The 21,387-nt window shown below is 43.8% G+C and overlaps 1 protein-coding gene across 11 annotated transcripts in view; it reads right to left on the reverse strand.

Annotated features, from left to right (window-relative positions):
- Positions 1-21,387, reverse strand: part of LOC128932340 (uncharacterized) — a 48,084-nt gene that overhangs the window by 10,248 nt on the left and 16,449 nt on the right. For 8 of the 11 annotated variants that reach the window (XM_078329067.1, XM_078329064.1, XM_078329065.1 and 5 more), the window contains 8 exons: positions 16,607-16,681; positions 14,942-15,006; positions 14,180-14,207; positions 13,604-13,668; positions 12,817-12,844; positions 12,411-12,478; positions 11,618-11,645; positions 368-11,278 (listed from right to left, as the gene is read on the reverse strand). In XM_078329067.1, the coding sequence (XP_078185193.1) occupies positions 11,193-11,278; positions 11,618-11,645; positions 12,411-12,478; positions 12,817-12,844; positions 13,604-13,668; positions 14,180-14,207; positions 14,942-15,006; positions 16,607-16,681 (443 nt within the window). In that variant the 3' untranslated portion in view covers positions 368-11,192. Of the gene's footprint in view, positions 1-367; positions 11,279-11,617; positions 11,646-12,410; positions 12,479-12,816; positions 12,845-13,603; positions 13,669-14,179; positions 14,208-14,941; positions 15,007-16,606; positions 16,682-21,387 lie in introns of those variants that run through there. The other 3 variants (XM_078329060.1, XM_078329059.1, XM_078329068.1) reach the window with 2 other exon arrangements.

A 21,387-nucleotide genomic window follows, 5' to 3' on the forward strand; every position in this document is an offset into this window, starting at 1 on the left:
AAAAAAACAGATGTCAAACAGTGATGAAGCCACATGCCCCTAATGGAGCACAGGGGATGTGTGCAAAAAATGCAGTGGTTTTGGAATATTTAGCAACTGTCTATGCTGGCTGAAAAATACGAAATTACTTTTCAAGAAGAAAATGTTGCTACTGAGAAATATGCCCATGACCAGATTGTGAGTTATGCCATCTTTTGACTAACATCGTCAATCAGGCCTCAGTTGGTCAGAAACTCCACTGACTGCTCGCTAGAGTCCATGACAACTGAGGTCTCATTCACAATGGCAGTCAAAAATGATATTCACCTGATGTTCCAGAGACACCAGGAAGAAATATTTCTCATCAAGACTAAGAAATGCATCTTACCACATCAGGGGGCATCTCATCGTCCTCTATGTCTTCTAGGACGAGGTCCTGTAAAACCTCAACAGGACCTAAGAGAACACAGAGTGACAGTCAGTGCACTGGTGCTGCTGAGGAATCTCACAAGGAGCATTGGGAAAATTGGACGGGGCTGGAGTGTATGGAGCTGGGCATTTGACACGCATGGACCGAGCTGCTGCTGGACCATTCTCCTTGGTGCTGAAGAAACAAAAAGAAGAGGGGCAGAAACAAACGAAAGAGCCTGGGCTTCCTAGCTAGGGAAACCTCATCAATGTGAAATCGTCATTTGAAGAACCACTTAATACAGAAAGAAACCTACTTTAAATGGGTGAATTGGTTTGCATGTCAACTACGTCTCAGTAACGGTTTAAAAGAAACAGAATACGTACGGTGGTGATACTTGGCCGCAGGCTTCTCCTGCAATAAGACAAAAAGAAACACCATGAGGATTACATCATGCTGGGTCCTGTTGGCACAGGTCTTGTTTTCACTCGGTGACATAAGAAAACCAGATAGCAGGCTGAAAACGGTGCCTCAAACATGTAATCCCAGCACATTCGAAGGCTGAGGAGGCATGTCATGAGGGCAAGAGATTGAGACCATCCTGGCCAACATGGTGAGCCCGGCTCTACTTAAACCTACAAAAAAGGTGGGTGTGGTGGTGGTCAGAGACTTTCGTCCAGCTACTCAAGGGTTTCAGGCAGGAGAATTGCTTGAATGCAGTAGGAGGACGCTGCAGTGATCTGAGATCACACCACTGCACTGTACCCTGGTGACAGAGAGACTGTCTCAAAAACAAAAGTAAGCTAAACAAAAAAAAACAGATGTCAAACAGTGATGTAGCCACACGCACCTAATGCAGCACAGGGAATGCTTGCAAAAAAATGCAGTGGTTTTGGAATATTTAGCAAGTATCTATGCTGGCTAAAAAATACGAAATTGCTTTTCAAGAAGAAAATGTTGCTACTGAGAAATATGCCCACGACCAGATTGTGGGTTATGCCATCTTTTGACTGACATCGTCAATCAGGCCTCAGTTGGTCAGAAACTCCACTGACTGCTCGCTAGAGTCCATGACAACTAAGCTCTCATCACAATGGCAGTCAAAAATGATATTCACTTGATATTCCAGAGGCCCCAGGAAGAAATATTTCTCTTCGAGACTAAGAAATGCATCTTACCACAGCAGGGGGCATCTCTTCGTCCTCTATGTCTTCTAGGACGAGGTCCTGTAAAACCTCAACAGGACCTAAGAGAACACAGAGTGACAGTCAGTGCACTAGTGTTGCTGAGGAATCTCACAAGGGAATTTCCCACATTGGGAAATGTGGACGGGACTGGAGTGTATAGAGCTGGGCATTTGACACGCATGGACCGAGCTGCTGCTGGACCATTCTCCTTGGTGCTGAAGGAACAAAAAAAAGAGGGGCAGAAACAAACGAAAGAGCCTTGGCTACCTAGCTAGGGCAACCTCATCAATGTGAAATCGTCATTTGAAGAACCAGTTGATACAGAAAGGAACCTACTTTAAATGGGTGAATTGGTTTGCATGTCAACTACGTCTCAGTAACTGTTTAAAAGAAACAGAATACGTACGGTGGTGATACTTGGCCGCAGGCTTCTCCTGCAATCAGACAAAAAGAAACACCATGAGGATTACATCATGCTGGGTCCTGTTGGCACAGGTCTTGTATTCACTGGGTGACATAAGAAAACCAGATGGCAGGCTGAAAACGGTGCCTCACGCATGTAATCCCAACACATTCGGAGGCTGAGGCGGGCAGATCATGAGGGCAAGAGATTGAGACCATCCTGGCCAACATCGTGAACCCGGCTCTGCTAAAAACTACAAGATAGGTGAGTGGGGTGGTGGTGAGAGACTTCAGTCCAGCTACTCAAGAGTTTGAGGCAGGAGAATTGCTTGAATGCAGTAGGACGACGCTGCAGTGATCTGAGATCACACCACTGCACTGGACCCTGGTGACAGAGAGACTCTGTCTCAAAAACAAAACTAAGCTAAACAAAAAAAAACAAATGTCAAACAGTGATGAAGCCACATGCCCCTAATGGAGCACAGGGGATTACCTCCAGAAAATGCAGTGGGTTTGGAATATTTAGCAAGTATCTATGCTGGCTGAAAAAAAGGATATTACTTTTCAAGAAGAAAATGTTGCTACTGAGAAATATGCCCACGACCAGATTGTGAGTTATGTCATCTTTTGACTGACATCGTCAATCAGGCCTCAGTTGGTCAGAAACTCCACTGACTGCTCGCTAGAGTCCATGACAACTGACGTCTCATTCACAATGGCAGTCAAAAATGATATTCACTTGATATTCCAGAGGCCCCAGGAAGAAATATTTCTCTTCGAGACTAAGAAATGCATCTTACCACATCAGGGGGCATCTCATCGTCCTCTATGTCTTCTAGGACGAGGTCCTGTATAACCTCCACAGGACCTAAGAGAACACAGAGTGACAGTCAGTGCACTGGTGCTGCTGAGGAATCTCACAAGGAGCATTGGGAAAATTGGACGGGGCTGGAGTGTATGGAGCTGGGCATTTGACACGCATGGACCGAGCTGCTGCTGGACCATTCTCCTTGGTGCTGAAGGAACAAAAAGAAGAGGGGCAGAAACAAACGAAAGAGCCTGGGCTTCCTAGCTAGGGCAACCTCATCAATGTGAAATCGTCATTTGAAGAACCAGTTAATACAGAAAGGAACCTACTTTAAATGGGTGAATTGGTTTGCATGTCAACTACGTCTCAGTAACTGTTTAAAAGAAACAGAATACGTACGGTGGTGATACTTGGCCGCAGGCTTCTCCTGCAATCAGACAAAAAGAAACACCATGAGGATTACATCATGCTGGGTCCTGTTGGCACAGGTCTTGTATTCACTTGGTGACATAAGAAAACCAGATAGCAGGCTGAAAACGGTGCCTGAAACATGTAATCCCAGCACATTCGGAGGCTGAGGGGGCATGTCATGAGGGCAAGAGATTGAGACCATCCTGGCCAACATGGTGAACCCGGCTCTACTTAAACCTACAAAAAAGGTGGGTGTGGTGGTGGTCAGAGACTTTCGTCCAGCTACTCAAGGGTTTCAGGCAGGAGAATTGCTTGAATGCAATAGGAGGACGCTGCAGTGATCTGAGACCACACCACTGCACTGTACCCTGGTGACAGAGAGACTGTCTCAAAAACAAAACTAAGCTAAACAAAAAAAAAACAGATGTCAAACAGTGATGAAGCCACACGCCCCTAATGCAGCACAGGGGATGCTTGCAAAAAAATGCAGTGGTTTTGGAATATTTAGCAAGTATCTATGCTGGCTGAAAAATACGAAATTACTTTTCAAGAAGAAAATGTTGCTACTGAGAAATATGCCCACGACCAGATTGTGGGTTATGCCATCTTTTGACTGACATCGTCAATCAGGCCTCAGTTGGTCAGAAACTCCACTGACTGCTCGCTAGAGTCCATGACAACTAAGCTCTCATCACAATGGCAGTCAAAAATGATATTCACTTGATATTCCAGAGGCCCCAGGAAGAAATATTTCTCTTCGAGACTAAGAAATGCATCTTACCACAGCAGGGGGCATCTCTTCGTCCTCTATGTCTTCTAGGACGAGGTCCTGTAAAACCTCAACAGGACCTAAGAGAACACAGAGTGACAGTCAGTGCACTAGTGTTGCTGAGGAATCTCACAAGGGAATTTCCCACATTGGGAAATGTGGACGGGACTGGAGTGTATAGAGCTGGGCATTTGACACGCATGGACCGAGCTGCTGCTGGACCATTCTCCTTGGTGCTGAAGGAACAAAAAGAAGAGGGGCAGAAACAAACGAAAGAGCCTTGGCTACCTAGCTAGGGCAACCTCATCAATGTGAAATCGTCATTTGAAGAACCAGTTGATACAGAAAGGAACCTACTTTAAATGGGTGAATTGGTTTGCATGTCAACTACGTCTCAGTAACTGTTTAAAAGAAACAGAATACGTACAGTGGTGATACTTGGCCGCAGGCTTCTCCTGCAATCAGACAAAAAGAAACACCATGAGGATTACATCATGCTGGGTCCTGTTGGCACAGGTCTTGTATTCACTGGGTGACATAAGAAAACCAGATGGCAGGCTGAAAACGGTGCCTCACGCATGTAATCCCAACACATTCGGAGGCTGAGGCGGGCAGATCATGAGGGCAAGAGATTGAGACCATCCTGGCCAACATGGTGAACCCGGCTCTGCTAAAAACTACAAGATAGGTGAGTGGGGTGGTGGTGAGAGACTTCAGTCCAGCTACTCAAGAGTTTGAAGCAGGAGAATTGCTTGAATGCAGTAGGACGACGCTGCAGTGATCTGAGATCACACCACTGCACTGGACCCTGGTGACAGAGAGACTCTGTCTCAAAAACAAAACTAAGCTAAACAAAAAAAAACAAATGTCAAACAGTGATGAAGCCACATGCCCCTAATGGAGCACAGGGGATTACCTCCAGAAAATGCAGTGGGTTTGGAATATTTAGCAAGTATCTATGCTGGCTGAAAAAAAGGAAATTACTTTTCAAGAAGAAAATGTTGCTACTGAGAAATATGCCCACGACCAGATTGTGAGTTATGTCATCTTTTGACTGACATCGTCAATCAGGCCTCAGTTGGTCAGAAACTCCACTGACTGCTCGCTAGAGTCCATGACAACTGAGGTCTCATTCACAATGGCAGTCAAAAATGATATTCACTTGATATTCCAGAGGCCCCAGGAAGAAATATTTCTCTTCGAGACTAAGAAATGCATCTTACCACATCAGGGGGCATCTCATCGTCCTCTATGTCTTCTAGGACGAGGTCCTGTATAACCTCCACAGGACCTAAGAGAACACAGAGTGACAGTCAGTGCACTGGTGCTGCTGAGGAATCTCACAAGGAGCATTGGGAAAATTGGACGGGGCTGGAGTGTATGGAGCTGGGCATTTGACACGCATGGACCGAGCTGCTGCTGGACCATTCTCCTTGGTGCTGAAGGAACAAAAAGAAGAGGGGCAGAAACAAACGAAAGAGCCTGGGCTTCCTAGCTAGGGAAACCTCATCAATGTGAAATCGTAATTTGAAGAACCAGTTAATACAGAAAGGAACCTACTTTAAATGGGTGAATTGGTTTGCATGTCAACTACGTCTCAGTAACTGTTTAAAAGAAACAGAATACGTACGGTGGTGATACTTGGCCGCAGGCTTCTCCTGCAATCAGGCAAAAAGAAACACCATGAGGATTACATCATGCTGGGTCCTGTTGGCACAGGTCTTGTATTCACTTGGTGACATAAGAAAACCAGATAGCAGGCTGAAAACGGTGCCTGAAACATGTAATCCCAGCACATTCGGAGGCTGAGGGGGCATGTCATGAGGGCAAGAGATTGAGACCATCCTGGCCAACATGGTGAACCCGGCTCTACTTAAACCTACAAAAAAGGTGGGTGTGGTGGTGGTCAGAGACTTTCGTCCAGCTACTCAAGGGTTTCAGGCAGGAGAATTGCTTGAATGCAATAGGAGGACGCTGCAGTGATCTGAGATCACACCACTGCACTGTACCCTGGTGACAGAGAGACTGTCTCAAAAACAAAACTAAGCTAAACAAAAAAAAAACAGATGTCAAACAGTGATGAAGCCACACGCCCCTAATGCAGCACAGGGGATGCTTGCAAAAAAATGCAGTGGTTTTGGAATATTTAGCAAGTATCTATGCTGGCTGAAAAATACGAAATTACTTTTCAAGAAGAAAATGTTGCTACTGAGAAATATGCCCACGACCAGATTGTGGGTTATGCCATCTTTTGACTGACATCGTCAATCAGGCCTCAGTTGGTCAGAAACTCCACTGACTGCTCACTAGAGTCCATGACAACTAAGCTCTCATCACAATGGCAGTCAAAAATGATATTCACTTGATATTCCAGAGGCCCCAGGAAAAAATATTTCTCTTCGAGACTAAGAAATGCATCTTACCACAGCAGGGGGCATCTCTTCGTCCTCTATGTCTTCTAGGACGAGGTCCTGTAAAACCTCAACAGGACCTAAGAGAACACAGAGTGACAGTCAGTGCACTGGTGCTGCTGAGGAATCTCACAGGAGCATTGGGAAATGTGGACGGGACTGGAGTGTATAGAGCTGGGCATTTGACACGCATGGACCGAGCTGCTGCTGGACCATTCTCCTTGGTGCTGAAGGAACAAAAAGAAGAGGGGCAGAAACAAACGAAAGAGCCTTGGCTACCTAGCTAGGGCAACCTCATCAATGTGAAATCGTCATTTGAAGAACCAGTTAATACAGAAAGGAACCTACTTTAAATGGGTGAATCGGTTTGCATGTCAACTACGTCTCAGTAACTGTTTAAAAGAAACAGAATACGTACGGTGGTGATACTTGGCCGCAGGCTTCTCCTGCAATCAGACAAAAGAAACACCATGAGGATTACATCATGCTGGGTCCTGTTGGCACAGGTCTTGTATTCACTGGGTGACATAAGAAAACCAGATGGCAGGCTGAAAACGGTGCCTCACGCATGTAATCCCAGCACATTCGGAGGCTGAGGCGGGCAGATCATGAGGGCAAGAGATTGAGACCATCCTGGCCAACATGGTGAACCTGGCTCTACTAAAAACTACAAGATAGGTGAGTGGGGTGGTGGTGAGAGACTTCAGTCCAGCTACTCAAGAGTTTGAGGCAGGAGAATTGCTTGAATGCAGTAGGAGGACGTTGCAGTGACCTGAGATCACACGACTGCACTGGACCCTGGTGACAGAGAGACTCTGTCTCAAAAACAAAACTAAGCTAAACTAAAAAAAAAAAACAAATATCAAACAGTGATGAAGCCACATGCCCCTAATGGAGCACAGGAGATTGCCTGCAGAAAATGCAGTGGTTTTGGAATATTTAGCAAGTATCTATGCTGGCTGAAAAAAACGAAATTATTTTTCAAGAAGAAAATGTTCCTACTGAGAAATATGCCCACGACCAGATTGTGAGTTATGCCATCTTTTGACTGACATCGTCAATCAGGCCTCAGTTGGTCAGAAACTCCACTGACTGCTCGCTAGAGTCCATGACAACTGACGTCTCATTCACAATGGCAGTCAAAAATGATATTCACTTGATATTCCAGAGGCCCCAGGAAAAAATATTTCTCTTCGAGACTAAGAAATCCATCTTACCACATCAGGGGGCATCTCTTCGTCCTCTATGTCTTCTAGGACGAGGTCCTGTAAAACCTCAACAGGACCTAAGAGAACACAGAGTGACAGTCAGTGCACTGGTGCTGCTGAGGAATCTCACAGGAGCATTGGGAAATGTGGACGGGGCTGGAGTGCATAGAGCTGGGCATTTGACATGCATGGACCGAGCTGCTGCTGGACCATTCTCCTTGGTGCTGAAGGAACAAAAAGAAGAGGGGCAGAAACAAACGAAAGAGCCTTGGCTACCTAGCTAGGGCAACCTCCTCAATGTGAAATCGTCATTTGAAGAACCAGTTAATAATAGAAAGGAACCTACTTTAAATGGGTGAATTGGTTTGCATGTCAAACTACGTCTCTGTAACTGTTTAAAAGAAACAGAATACGTACGGTGGTGATACTTGGCCGCAGGCTTCTCCTGCAATAAGACAAAAAGAAACACCATGAGGATTACATCATGCTGGGTCCTGTTGGCACAGGTCTTGTTTTCACTTGGTGACATAAGAAAACCAGATGGCAGGCTGAAAACGGTGCCTCACGCATGTAATCACAGCACATTCCGAGGCTGAGGCGGGCAGATCATGAGGGCAAGAGATTGAGACCATCCTGGCCAACATGGTGAACCCGGCTCTACTAAAAACTACAAGAAAGGTGGGTGGGGTTGTGGTGAGAGACTTCAGTCCAGCTACTCAAGAGTTTGAGGCAGGAGAATTGCTTGAATGCAGTAGGACGACGCTGCAGTGATCTGAGATCACACCACTGCACTGGACCCTGGTGACAGAGAGACTCCGTCTCAAAAACAAAACTAAGCTAAAGAAAAAAAAAAACAAATGTCAAACAGTGATGAAGCCACATGCCCCTAATGCAGCACAGAGGATGCTTGCAAAAAAATGCAGTGGTTTTGGAATATTTAGCAAGTATCTATGCTGGCTGAAAAATACGAAATTATTTTTCAAGAAGAAAATGTTGCTACTGAGAAATATGCCCACGACCAGATTGTGAGTTATGCCATCTTTTGACTGACATCGTCAATCAGGCCTCAGTTGGTCAGAAACTCCACTGTCTGCTCGCTACAGTCCATGACAACTGAGGTCTCATTCACAATGACAGTCAAAAATGATATTCACTGGATATTCCAGAGGCCCCAGAAAGAAATATTTCTCTTCGAGACTAAGAAATGCATCTTACCACATCAGGGGGCATCTCATCGTCCTCTATGTCTTCTAGGACGAGGTCCTGTAAAACCTCAACAGGACCTAAGAGAACACAGAGTGACAGTCAGTGCACTGGTGCTGCTGAGGAATCTCACAAGGAGCATTGGGAAAATTGGACGGGGCTGGAGTGTATGGAGCTGGGCATTTGACACGCATGGACCGAGCTGCTGCTAGACCATTCTCCTTGGTGCTGAAGGAACTAAAAGAAGAGGGGCAGAAACAAACGAAAGAGCCTGGGCTTCCTAGCTAGGGAAACCTCATCAATGTGAAATCGTCATTTGAAGAACCAGTTAATACAGAAAGGAACCTACTTTAAATGGGTGAATTGGTTTGCATGTCAACTACGTCTCAGTAACTGTTTAAAAGAAACAGAATACGTACGGTGGTGATACTTGGCCGCAGGCTTCTCCTGCAATAAGACAAAAAGAAACACCGTGAGGATTACATCATGCTGGGTCCTGTTGGCACAGGTCTTGTATTCACTTGGTGACATAAGAAAACCAGATAGCAGGCTGAAAACGGTGCCTGAAACATGTAATCCCAGCACATTCGGAGGCTGAGGGGGCAGGTCATGAGGGCAAGAGATTGAGACCATCCTGGCCAACATGGTGAACCCGGCTCTACTTAAACCTACAAAAAAGGTGGGTGTGGTGGTGGTCAGAGACTTTCGTCCAGCTACTCAAGGGTTTCAGGCAGGAGAATTGCTTGAATGCAGTAGGAGGACGCTGCAGTGATCTGAGATCACACCACTGCACTGTACCCTGGTGACAGAGAGACTGTCTCAAAAACAAAACTAAGCTAAACAAAAAAAAAACAGATGTCAAACAGTGATGAAGCCACACGCCCCTAATGCAGCACAGGGGATGCTTGCAAAAAAATGCAGTGGTTTTGGAATATTTAGCAAGTATCTATGCTGGCTGAAAAATACGAAATTACTTTTCAAGAAGAAAATGTTGCTACTGAGAAATATGCCCACGACCAGATTGTGGGTTATGCCATCTTTTGACTGACATCGTCAATCAGGCCTCAGTTGGTCAGAAACTCCACTGACTGCTCGCTAGAGTCCATGACAACTAAGCTCTCATCACAATGGCAGTCAAAAATGATATTCACTTGATATTCCAGAGGCCCCAGGAAAAAATATTTCTCTTCGAGACTAAGAAATGCATCTTACCACGGCAGGGGGCATCTCTTCGTCCTCTATGTCTTCTAGGACGAGGTCCTGTAAAACCTCAACAGGACCTAAGAGAACACAGATTGACAGTCAGTGCACTAGTGTTGCTGAGGAATCTCACAAGGGAATTTCCCACATTGGGAAATGTGGACGGGACTGGAGTGTATAGAGCTGGGCATTTGACACGCATGGACTGAGCTGCTGCTGGACCATTCTCCTTGGTGCTGAAGGAACAAAAAGAAGAGGGGCAGAAACAAACGAAAGAGCCTTGGCTACCTAGCTAGGGCAACCTCATCAATGTGAAATCGTCATTTGAAGAACCAGTTAATACAGAAAGGAACCTACTTTAAATGGGTGAATTGGTTTGCATGTCAACTACGTCTCAGTAACTGTTTAAAAGAAACAGAATACGTACGGTGGTGATACTTGGCCGCAGGCTTCTCCTGCAATCAGACAAAAAGAAACACCATGAGGATTACATCATGCTGGGTCCTGTTGTCACAGGTCTTGTATTCACTGGGTGACATAAGAAAACCAGATGGCAGGCTGAAAACGGTGCCTCACGCATGTAATCCCAGCACATTCGGAGGCTGAGGCGGGCAGATCATGAGGACAAGAGATTGAGACCATCCTGGCCAACATGGTGAACCCGGCTCTACTAAAAACTCCAAGAAAGGTGGGTGGGGTGGTGGTGAGAGACTTCAGTCCAGCTACTCAAGAGTTTGAGGCAGGAGAATTGCTTGAATGCAGTAGGACGACGCTGCAGTGATCTGAGATCACACCACTGCACTGGACCCTGGTGACAGAGAGACTCTGTCTCAAAAACAAAACCAAGCTAAACAAAAAAAAACAAATGTCAAACAGTGATGAAGCCACATGCCGCTAATGGAGCCCAGGGGATTACCTCCAGAAAATGCAGTGGGTTTGGAATATTTAGCAAGTATCTATGCTGGCTGAAAAATACGAAATTACTTTTCAAGAAGAAAATGTTGCTACTGAGAAATATGCCCACGACCAGATTGTGAGTTACGCCATCTTTTGACTGACATCGTCAATCAGGCCTCAGTTGGTCAGAAACTCCACTGACTGCTCGCTAGAGTCCATGACAACTGTGGTCTCATTCACAATGTCTGTCAAAAATGATATTCACTTGATATTCCAGAGGCCCCAGGAAGAAGTATTTCTCTTCGAGACTAGGAAATGCATCTTACCACATCAGGGGGCATCTCATCGTCCTCTATGTCTTCTAGGACGAGGTCCTGTATAACCTCAACAGGACCTAAGAGAACACAGAGTGACAGTCAGTGCACTGGTGCTGCTGAGGGATCTCACAAGGAGCATTGGAAAAATTGGACGGGGTTGGAGTGTATGGAGCTGGGCATTTGACAGGCATGGACCGAGCTGCTGCTGGACCATTCTCCTTGGTGCTGAAGGAACAAAAAGAAGAGGGGCAGAAACAAACGAAAGAGCCTTGGCTACCTAGCTAGGGCAACCTCATCAATGTGAAATCATCATTTGAAGAACCAGTTAATACAAAAAGGAACCTACTTTAAATGGGTGAATTGGTTTGCATGTCAACTACGTCTCAGTAACTGTTTAAAAGAAACAGAATACGTACGGTGGTGATACTTGGCCGCAGGCTTCTCCTGCAATAAGAGAAAAAAAAACACCATGAGGATTACATCATGCTGGGTCTTGTTGGCACAGGTCTTGTATTCACTTGGTGACATAAGAAAACCAGATAGCAGGCTGAAAACGGTGGCTCACGCATGTAATCCCAGCACATTCGGAGGCTGAGGCGGGCAGATCATGAGGGCAAGAGATTGAGACCATCCTTGCCAACATGGTGAACCCGGCTCTACTAAAAACTACAAGAAAGGTGGGTGTGGTGGTGGTGAGAGACTTCAGTCCAGCTACTCAAGAGTTTGAGGCAGGAGAATTGCTTGAATGCAGTAGCAGGACGCTGCAGTGATCTGAGATCACACCACTGCACTGGACCCTGGTGACAGAGAGACTCTGTCTCAAAAACAAAAGTAAACTATAAAAAAAACCAAATGTCAACCAGTGATGAAGTCACAGGCCCCTAACGGAGCACAAGGGATGCCTGCAGAAAATGCCGTGGGTTTGGAATAATTAGGAAGTATCTATGCTGGATGAAAAATACAAAATTATTTTTCAAGGAGAAAATGTTGCTAATGAGAAATATGCCCACGACCAGATTGTGAGTTATGCCATCTTTTGACTGACATCATCAATCAGGCCTCAGGTGGTCAGAAACTCCACTGATTGGTCGCTAGAATACCTGACAACTGAGGTCTTATTCAGTATGTCAGTCAAAAATGATATTCACTCAAACTTCCACAGGCCCCAGGAATAAAAATTTCTCGTCGAGGCAAAGAAATGCATCTTACCACGTCAGGGGGCATCTCATCATTTTCAATGTCTTCTGTGATGTGGTCTTGTAGGACCTCAACACGACCTAAGAGAACACAGAGTGACAGTCAGTGCACTGGTGCTGGTGAGGAATCTCACAGGGAGCTTTGGGAAATGTAGATGGGGCTGGAGTGTATGGAGCTGGGCGTTTGACAAGTATGGACCTAGCTGCTGCTGGACCATTCTTTTGGTGCTGAAGGAAGGAAAAGGAGAGGGGCAGAAAGAAATGAAATAGCCTTGGCTTCCTAGCTAGGGCAACCTCATCAATGTGAAATCGTCATTTGAAGAACTGGTTAATACAGAAAGGAACCTACTTTAAATGGGTGAATTAGTTTGCATGTCAACTACGTTTCAGTAACTATTTAAAAGAAACAGAATACGTACGGCAGTGAGAGAGGGCCACAGGCTTTTTCTGCAATAAGACAAAAAGAAACACCCTGAGGATTACATCATGCTGGGTCCTGTTGGCACAGGTCTTGTATTCACTTGGTGACATAAGAAAACCAGATGGCAGGCTGGGAACAGTGACTCACGCATGTAATCCCAGCACGTTGGGAGGCTGATGCAGGCAGATCATGAGGTCAAGAGATTGAGACCATCCTGGCCAACATGGTGAAACCCTGTCTCTACTAAAAACTACAAGAAACCCGGCCTGGTGGTGGTGTGAGCCTGTAGTCCCAGCTTCTCCGGAGACTGAGGCACAGATTTGCTTGAACCCAGTACGTGGAGGTTAGAGTGATCTGAGATCACACCACTGCACTGTAGCTGGGTGACAGAGGTAGTCTCTGTCTCAAAACAACAACAACGAGAAAACCAGATGTAGAACAGTGATCAAGTCACTGGCCCCAGATTACGCACAGAGGATGCTTGCAGAAAATGCAGTGCGTTTGGAAAATTTAGCAGGTGTCTATGTTCTCTAGGAAATACAAAATTATTTTTTCAAGAAGAAAATGCTGCTACTGAGAAATGTGCTCACGACCAGTTTGTAGGTGATGTCCTCTCTTGACGAACATCATCCATCAGGCCTCAGTTGGTCATAGTCTCCAGTGACCAGTCGCTAGAGTCCAAGACGCCTGAGGCCTAATTTATGATGGCAGTCAAAAATCATATTCACTTTATAGTCTAGAATCCCCAGAAAAAAAAAATTTCCAGACAAAGAAATGGATGTTACCATGTCAGAGGCCTCCTCCTTCTCCTCACTGACAAGTGTACACTCCTGTGGGTCATCAACAGGAGCTAGGAGAACACAGAGTGACAGTCAGTGCATTGGTGCTGATGAGGAATCTCACGAGGAGCTTTGGGCAATGTGTGTATGGAGGGGCTGGAATGTGTGGAGCTGGGTGGTTCACAGGCATGGACTGAGCTACTGCTGGACCATTCTCCTGGTGTTGAAGGAAAAGGAGAGGGGCAGAAGGAAATGAAAGAGCCTTGGCCTTCTAGCTAGGGCAACTTCATCAACGTGAAACAGTCACCTTAAGAACCGGTTAATACAGAAAGGCACTGTATATAGAAACAAGAAATACATTAGGGACGCTTAGAACCAGGGGTGCAAGGTTGGGAAAAACAGAGGGGTGTCTACTAATGAGGTTTCTTTGAGGAGGAATGAAAAGGTTTTAAAATTAGATTGTAACATGAGTGCATAGCCTATAAATATAGTAAAAACACTGAATCACCCACTTTAAATGGGTGAATTGGGTTGCACGTTAACTACATCGTAATGACGCTATGTTAAAAAAGGAATACGTACTGTGGTGATATTCACCTGTAGCATTTTCCTGCAGTGAGAGGGAAACAAAACCATCATGAGGATCAGATCATACTGGGTCCTGACTGCACAGGTCTTTTATTCACTTGGTGGTGTTAGAAAACCAGCTATCAAACAGTGATCAAGTAAGTCACTGACCCCCAAATAAAGCATAGAGGATGCTTGTAGAAAGGGCAGTGGGTTTTTGTCTTTGGTTTTGCACAGATTCTTGCTCTGTCACCCAGGCTGGAGTGCAGTGGCATGACCTTGGCTCACTGCAACCTCACCTTCCTGGGTTCAAGCAATTCTCCTGCCTCAGCCTTCCAACTAGCTGTGACCACAGGTGCCTGCCACCATGCCCGGCTAATGTTTGTTTTTATAGTTAGAGATGGGGTTTCATTATATTATATTGGCCCTGTCTGCCTCAGCCTCCCAAAGTGCTGGGATTCCATGTGTGAGCCACCAAGGCAGTGGGTTTTCATGGAATGTTTAGCAAGTCCATGTTGGCTGCCAAATACAAAATTATTTTTCAGGAAGAAAATGTTGCTACTGAGAAATATGCTCACTACTAGTTTGTAAGTGATGCCATCTTTTGACTGACATCATTAATCAGGCCTCAGTTGGTCATACATTACAGTGACTGGTAGCTAGAGTCCATGACAGCTGAGGCCTGATTCACAATGGCAGTCAAAAATAAAATTCACTTGATATTCTGGAAGCCCCAGAAAAAGACATTTCTCTTCAAGACAAAAAAATGCATCTTACTAAGTCAGGTGACGTCTCCTCCTGAAGCTTTTGACTTGTGCACCCCTTTGGGTCTTGAACAGGAGCTAGGAGAACACAGAGAGACAGTCAGTGCACTGGTGACGCTGGGGAATCTCACAAGGAGGATTGGGGGATGTGGACCAAAGCTGCAGTGTATGGAGGTGGGCTGTTGACAAGCATGAACTGAGCTGCTGCTGGGCCACTCTCCTTCGTGCTGAAGGAAGGCAAAGGAGAGGGGAAGAAACAAATGAAAGAGCCCGGCTTTCTAGCTAGGGCACCCTCGTCAGTATGAAATAGTCTGAGAACCGATTAATACAGAAAGGCACTGTATGGCCCAGTGAGAGCATCTCATCACACCTGCTGCCCACGTGAAGGTCTAGGCAAATCCCAACATTTTATGAAAAGTTACAGGATTATTTAACTTCTGTGGATCTACATATCCTGCTACATTTATCATCTATCCTGTTGTATTTTTAAAATTTTAAAAGCTTACATATTTATTATTTTAATTATTAAGTGTGCATTTCAATGATATTATATTTAGTAACATTCATGATGCTGTGTCAATAATGAGAAAAATCAAATCTAAATTCATAATGTAGCTTCCACCTTGGGCAATGAAAGAAAAACAGCAGTATAATGTCAAATAGAGGAAAAATAAATAACGATTGCAGAAATTAATGGAATAAAAAACAGGTAATCAGAGAAAATCAACAAAACCAAAAACCAGTTCTTTGAAAAGATCAATAACACTGATAAACCTCTACCTTGTCTAACCTCAAAGGAAAGGAAGGAAGTCACGATGTGCTAATAATATCAGTTCAAGAGGAGTGAAATCAAAAAATAATAAAGGAATATTGTGAACACATCTGTGCCCACACTTGGAAACATTATATAAAATGAGCTAACTTTTTGGATCTGTTTCAGAAGGTTTAAAGTCTTCTCATGATAAATGAATCATCTGAAAAGGCCTATATTTATATTAGAAATTGAATCAATAATTAGTATCTTCTCAAAAGAGCAAAAACACTATCTTCAGATGATTTCACCGGTAAATTCTACCAAAATTCTTACAAAGCAACGTAGTCTTACCGTACGAGCAAGTAATCATAATTTTAGTATTTCCTTAGTTACATTTTAAAAATTGTTTCCAAACAAGACACAAAAAGGTTTATAATTGCTGTATTCATAATTGCCCAAACTGAAAGCAAATGTCTAAACATTTGACATGTCCTTTACTATCAAAAGTGAACCAAGCCTGGGCAACACTGTGAAACCCCATCTCTACAAAAAAAAATAAAATTTAAAAAAATAGCTTGGTATAAAGCATGTCCATTACAGCCATCTGCTTGGGAGGCTGAGGTAGAAGGATCACCTGAACATGGGGAGGTCAAGATTGCAATGAGCTGTGATTGCACCAATGCAGTCCTGGGTGACAAAGTGAGACCTTTTCACAAAACCAAACAAAAAAAGAGCCAAACTCTAAGTTGTCAATGTACCTTTACTTGTGTAGTTGCATCGCCCATTGATTTAATGCATTTAAATGGGCACAAATGAAATAAATGAAGAACATGACATAGCATTTACTGAGTTTCTCTGGGACACTGGATGAGTAAACTGGAATTATTTGCTTCAATAAACTTAATGATATAATTTCCACCCTACCTTCATTTTCAATGTGGCAACATTTCCTATGCCTCCATTTTTTTACTACCCAGCTCCTGATGCGGCCAGCCAAACCTGCAAGGTAGAAATGTATTATAATAAAGACAGTGCTTGACATCTTGCTGGCAGAAGACCACAGAGAAATTAGTAAAAACTTATTCAGTTTAAACTTTTGATCCTAGTTTTCACCGACTGCTTTTCAATGCTACCTGAATTAGATCTGGGTTCTAGGAAGATTTGTTTGTCCAGGCAGATACCTTTATTCAGATGAGACAATATAGAAAAGCAGAAGATCCAAGTTACCAAGAATAGGCTGGGTTCAAATCCTACTTAGAATCTGCACATACCTGGGAGAGGGATATGAACCCATCTGTGTGTCTCCTCCCTATTCTACCAAAATGTAGAAGATGTAGAAACATTAGTAGATCTATGCTATAGACCTGAGTAGATGAAATGCAGATAAAGACCTAAAAAGACTTTTTTTTTTGTAAATGCCCTAAAATGTTCAATCATTCAATGTCAAGAAGGATAATCAAGATGCTGGGTAGTGGTTGAATATAGAGAGGGAGCTTCCATGTCTCCTGTGCAGGGTGGGATGGAAAGTGACTTCACAGTTTCCATGGCCACATGATTTCCAGCTCATGACAGAGATCTGTGATTTCCCTGATCCCCACATCAGCCCCAAGGGACAGGCAGGGAAGGGGCTATAACCCATATTTTCCAATTCAGTGAATGAAAATTCAGACATTTTGAGTGACTTGCCCAGGGTCACCACAGTGAAGAGTGATAGATCTGAGGTAATAAAGTAGTTGGTTCCCCAGGGATAGAGATCCTAGAACACCTGAGTCCTCTAGATCGTGCCCTGGACCCTGGACTGAGAGCTCTTCTCACAAGCTTTGTCAAATCCTGCTGCCCCAATATTTCTGTGGGATGGTTGAAGCTCTGGAGAGGTGGCAGGTGGCTTACCGCATTTACTGACCTACTCTATTATCCCTATGTTGTCACTTTTAATAGTTTTATGACCCATAACGCAAACATTTTAAGTCTCTCCGTTATGATGCATGATCAGAGATTTTACCTGAGTCCACTCTTTCTACCCATCAGGTGATTCTCATCTGCTGGGCTGGAGCTGGCCTGACGTAAAAGAGGACACGTGGCATACCACGGAGCTGCTGCGTGCCCCACTCCTGTGAACACGGCATACCACGGAGCTGCTGCATGCCACATTTCTGTGAACACGGCATACCACGGAGCTGCTGCGTGCCACACTCCTGTGCACATGGCATACTACAAAGCTGCTGCGTGCCACACTCCTGTGCACGCGGCATACCACGGAGCTGCTGCGTACCCCACTCCTGGGCACACTCTTGCCTTGCTTCTGCTTTCCCAGCTCTGACAATCCTAATTCTGGCTTCCAAACCAATCCTGTATGTCCCTCTCCGTTCTCAGACTTGCCTCAACTGTTGGATATTTTAATCACTGTTGTAGTGACCGTCACTGAAGTGTGACATTTCATATACCATAGTATACGTTTATCTTATTATGTATTTCTTAATAAAATTTAACTTTTTTTTTCAGACTTTTAGGAACATTTCTGGGCTAGGTGTGCTGGCCCATGGCTATCATCCTGACATTTTTAGAGGCTAAGGCAGGAGGATTGCTTAAGGTCAGAAGTTTAAGACCAACCTGGACAACACAGTGAGACCTCGTCTCTACAAAAAATCCTCTAAATATCACCAGATGTGGTGGTGAGCCCTTGTATCCCTAGCTACATGGAAGACTGTTGTGGGAAGATCATTTGAGCCTAGGAGATTGAGGCTGCAGTGAGCTATGATCATGCCACTGCACTCCAGCCGGGGTAACACAGCAAGACCCTGTCTCTTCAAAATAAAAAGCATTACTGTGTTACAAGTATCCCCATTTTATTTCTCATTATCTAATATTGCTGTTTTCATCCTGAGGCTTGATTGCTTTAGTAAGCCAAAAAAAAAAAGTTTTTTAGACAAGGCAGGCCATATGCACACCTTTTTATAAATTCTAGTTTTATATGCCATATATCTAGAATTTACATTCTTGATCTACTCAGTCTTCTTCTTAGAACCAGCCTCCTCATATGTAACACAAGTATAATTCCCATATTACACCTAACTCAAAACACTGAGAGGATAGAATAAAATCAAAGAGCAGTCTGTATATTACACAAGGCACAACAGATTACAAAGCAAAGCTTTCTCTAACTCAAAGGTGAGAAGTGCACAGTTAACATCCTTTGCAGAACCCATAGCAGAAAGGTATTTTGAGAAAATATGCACTTTGGCTACCCAGGGAAGTTAGGAGAAAACTGTCACAGGTCATCATCAAGACTTCCCCAATGTTGTCTTTTATTTTTAAATAATGAAATACACATTATTTCCCCTGCTTTCTTTCATGTATATTACTGCATATTCTCCTTTTGGCTTTTCTGTGTACCCTATCTTGGGAGTCAGTCCATAGCAATAAAAAGACATCTTACTCTTTTTCACAGCTCCATACTTCTCCTTCATGTAGAAGTACCAGCTTATTTTACTAGTCCCTTACTAGGCATGTCACTTATTTCCGATATTTAACTATTGAAAATAATGCTACAAGAACTTTGCACATAGTTTGTTTTATATTTATGGAACACACCTTCAGGATAAAATTCCTCAAGGTAGGATGTCTGGTTTAAATGCATTTTCACGGTTGTAAGATTGTGCCAAATTCCCCTTCATGGAGTTGGGCCTTTTTGCATTTCCACCAGCAATATATGAATGCACCTTTCCTTACAGCCACACCAAATAACGTTTTGCCATGTTTTTGGGATCTCCCTCAATAGGAGAGACACTGCAGTAGAGCGGTCCTTTGCCTTTCTTTTATGAGTGAAGATGTGTTTAACAATCACCTGCATTTCTTTTTCTGTGACTTGTCTATTTATCACTTTATTATCTATTTTTAGTGTCACTTGATTTTTCTGAAGTCGGCCTTTTTCAGGTCCTTGTAGTTTTTCTCTTCACTGTTGGCTCTCACCTGAACTACTCCACCAGCCTCCTAGCTGCTCTTCCTGCTTCCACCCTTGCCTGTATTTCAGTATATTCACACAGAGCTGCTGCTCAGTCTTTTTCTTAGAGAACTAACAGTAATCCTGGGCTATAATCCTCCAGTGGTTTTTCATCTCAACTGAAGTCCATCTTCTCTGTGAGTGCTCACTACATGTACAAGGCCTTCACCCACCTTATTCATCCCAGCATCCTTTCACTCTGCTGCAGCCACTCTTGTGTCTTTCTGTCCTTTGCCTAAAACAACCTTGTTTTGATTTCAGGAATTCCAAAGTGGATATCCCTCTCTGGAAGCCCTCTCCCATCATCCTCACAAGTTTCCCTTCACTTTATTATTTTTAAAAATAAACAAGATGGGGTGTCTCTGTGTTGGCCAGGCTGGTCTTAAACTTCCAGCCTCAAGGAATCCCCTCATCCTGGCTTTCCAAAGTGCTGGGATTAAAGGTGGGAACCACTGTAGCCAGCCCATTTCACTTTTAAGACTGTTCACATGTCACTTAAAGAGAACCTCCAGCCCTTAGCACCAACCCTCCATAAAACTGCCCTCCTCTTTAATCCATCACCCTGCTTTACTATCTTCCCAGCACGTCACCACCCGCCATTCTTGAGTATTCATGTGCTAGCTGCCCTTACTTCCCTATTGAATGTAAGGGTCAGACTTAGAATGGGGCTCTCTGTTTGTTCCACTGTTTGCCCTGCATCTGCAACACTTCCAGGCCATTTAAAAGTGCTCAATACATATGTTTCATTTTACCCCAAACTAGTTAAGTTTCTCCCAATTCTCCCAGATCTGCTAAAGCTGTCTTTTGATTTATCATCTAGGACAGCATCAGATTTTTTAAACTGATGGCTATTTAGAATTAAAGACACAAGCTATCAAGATCCACAAAAATATAAATGAAGAATGTTAATGTCTATTTAAAAGTCAACGGTAACTGCAGTTTAAGGTAACTGGCTTTAAATACAAAGTGACTCATTTCATTGGTTTAATTATGTCACTAGACAAAATATATTATCTGAATTTTATAATGAGATATCACGCATCTGTCATCAAAATGTGCTTTACGTGTGTTCTTAGAATCAAACGTGACAGGATTGTGTCTGACTTTACGAAAAAAGACGGCCAATCACAAAGGGTAGGTAAATACAGTGTGCTTTAACCGGTCCGTAGTACACTAAGCAGTTATTCAAAGTCATCAGGTACAGCAGGGTGCCCTGGCATGCAAAGACATCCTGGCGTGCTCTCTAGGTGTCAAGTACTGTTTGAGAAACTTACGCCATTATTGCACTGCTTTAAGTAAAACTTACAAGGCAGCACATATGAAATGATCAAAAAATTTTATTTTATAAAAAAGTTTGTGAAATAAAATATTCAAATGCATACCAAAAATTTCCAGAACAACCAGTACTCAAACAGTAACACAAGTGAGCTCTGGGTATTCTGAGTATAACAAATAATTTTTCTTTATTTTCTACATCTTTTACATGAAACATACTGACAGTTATTTTAAAAGGACGATTCAAAATAGCAACTAGAAAGCTAAAAGACCTGCTGCTCAGAAATCTCTATATCATGTGCCCATTCTTTCCCTTCCTGACCCCTCACTTGAGAGAGCCAGCCAACGAGCAGCGTTCCTATGGTAAGAACACAAAAGGCTGCATGAAAAGTTGATGGGTAGTGATAAAATTGGATAATGAGCTCCTACT

This window comes from Callithrix jacchus, chromosome 6 (genome assembly GCF_049354715.1).
Source record: "Callithrix jacchus isolate 240 chromosome 6, calJac240_pri, whole genome shotgun sequence".
Taxonomy (NCBI): Eukaryota; Metazoa; Chordata; class Mammalia; order Primates; family Cebidae; genus Callithrix; species Callithrix jacchus.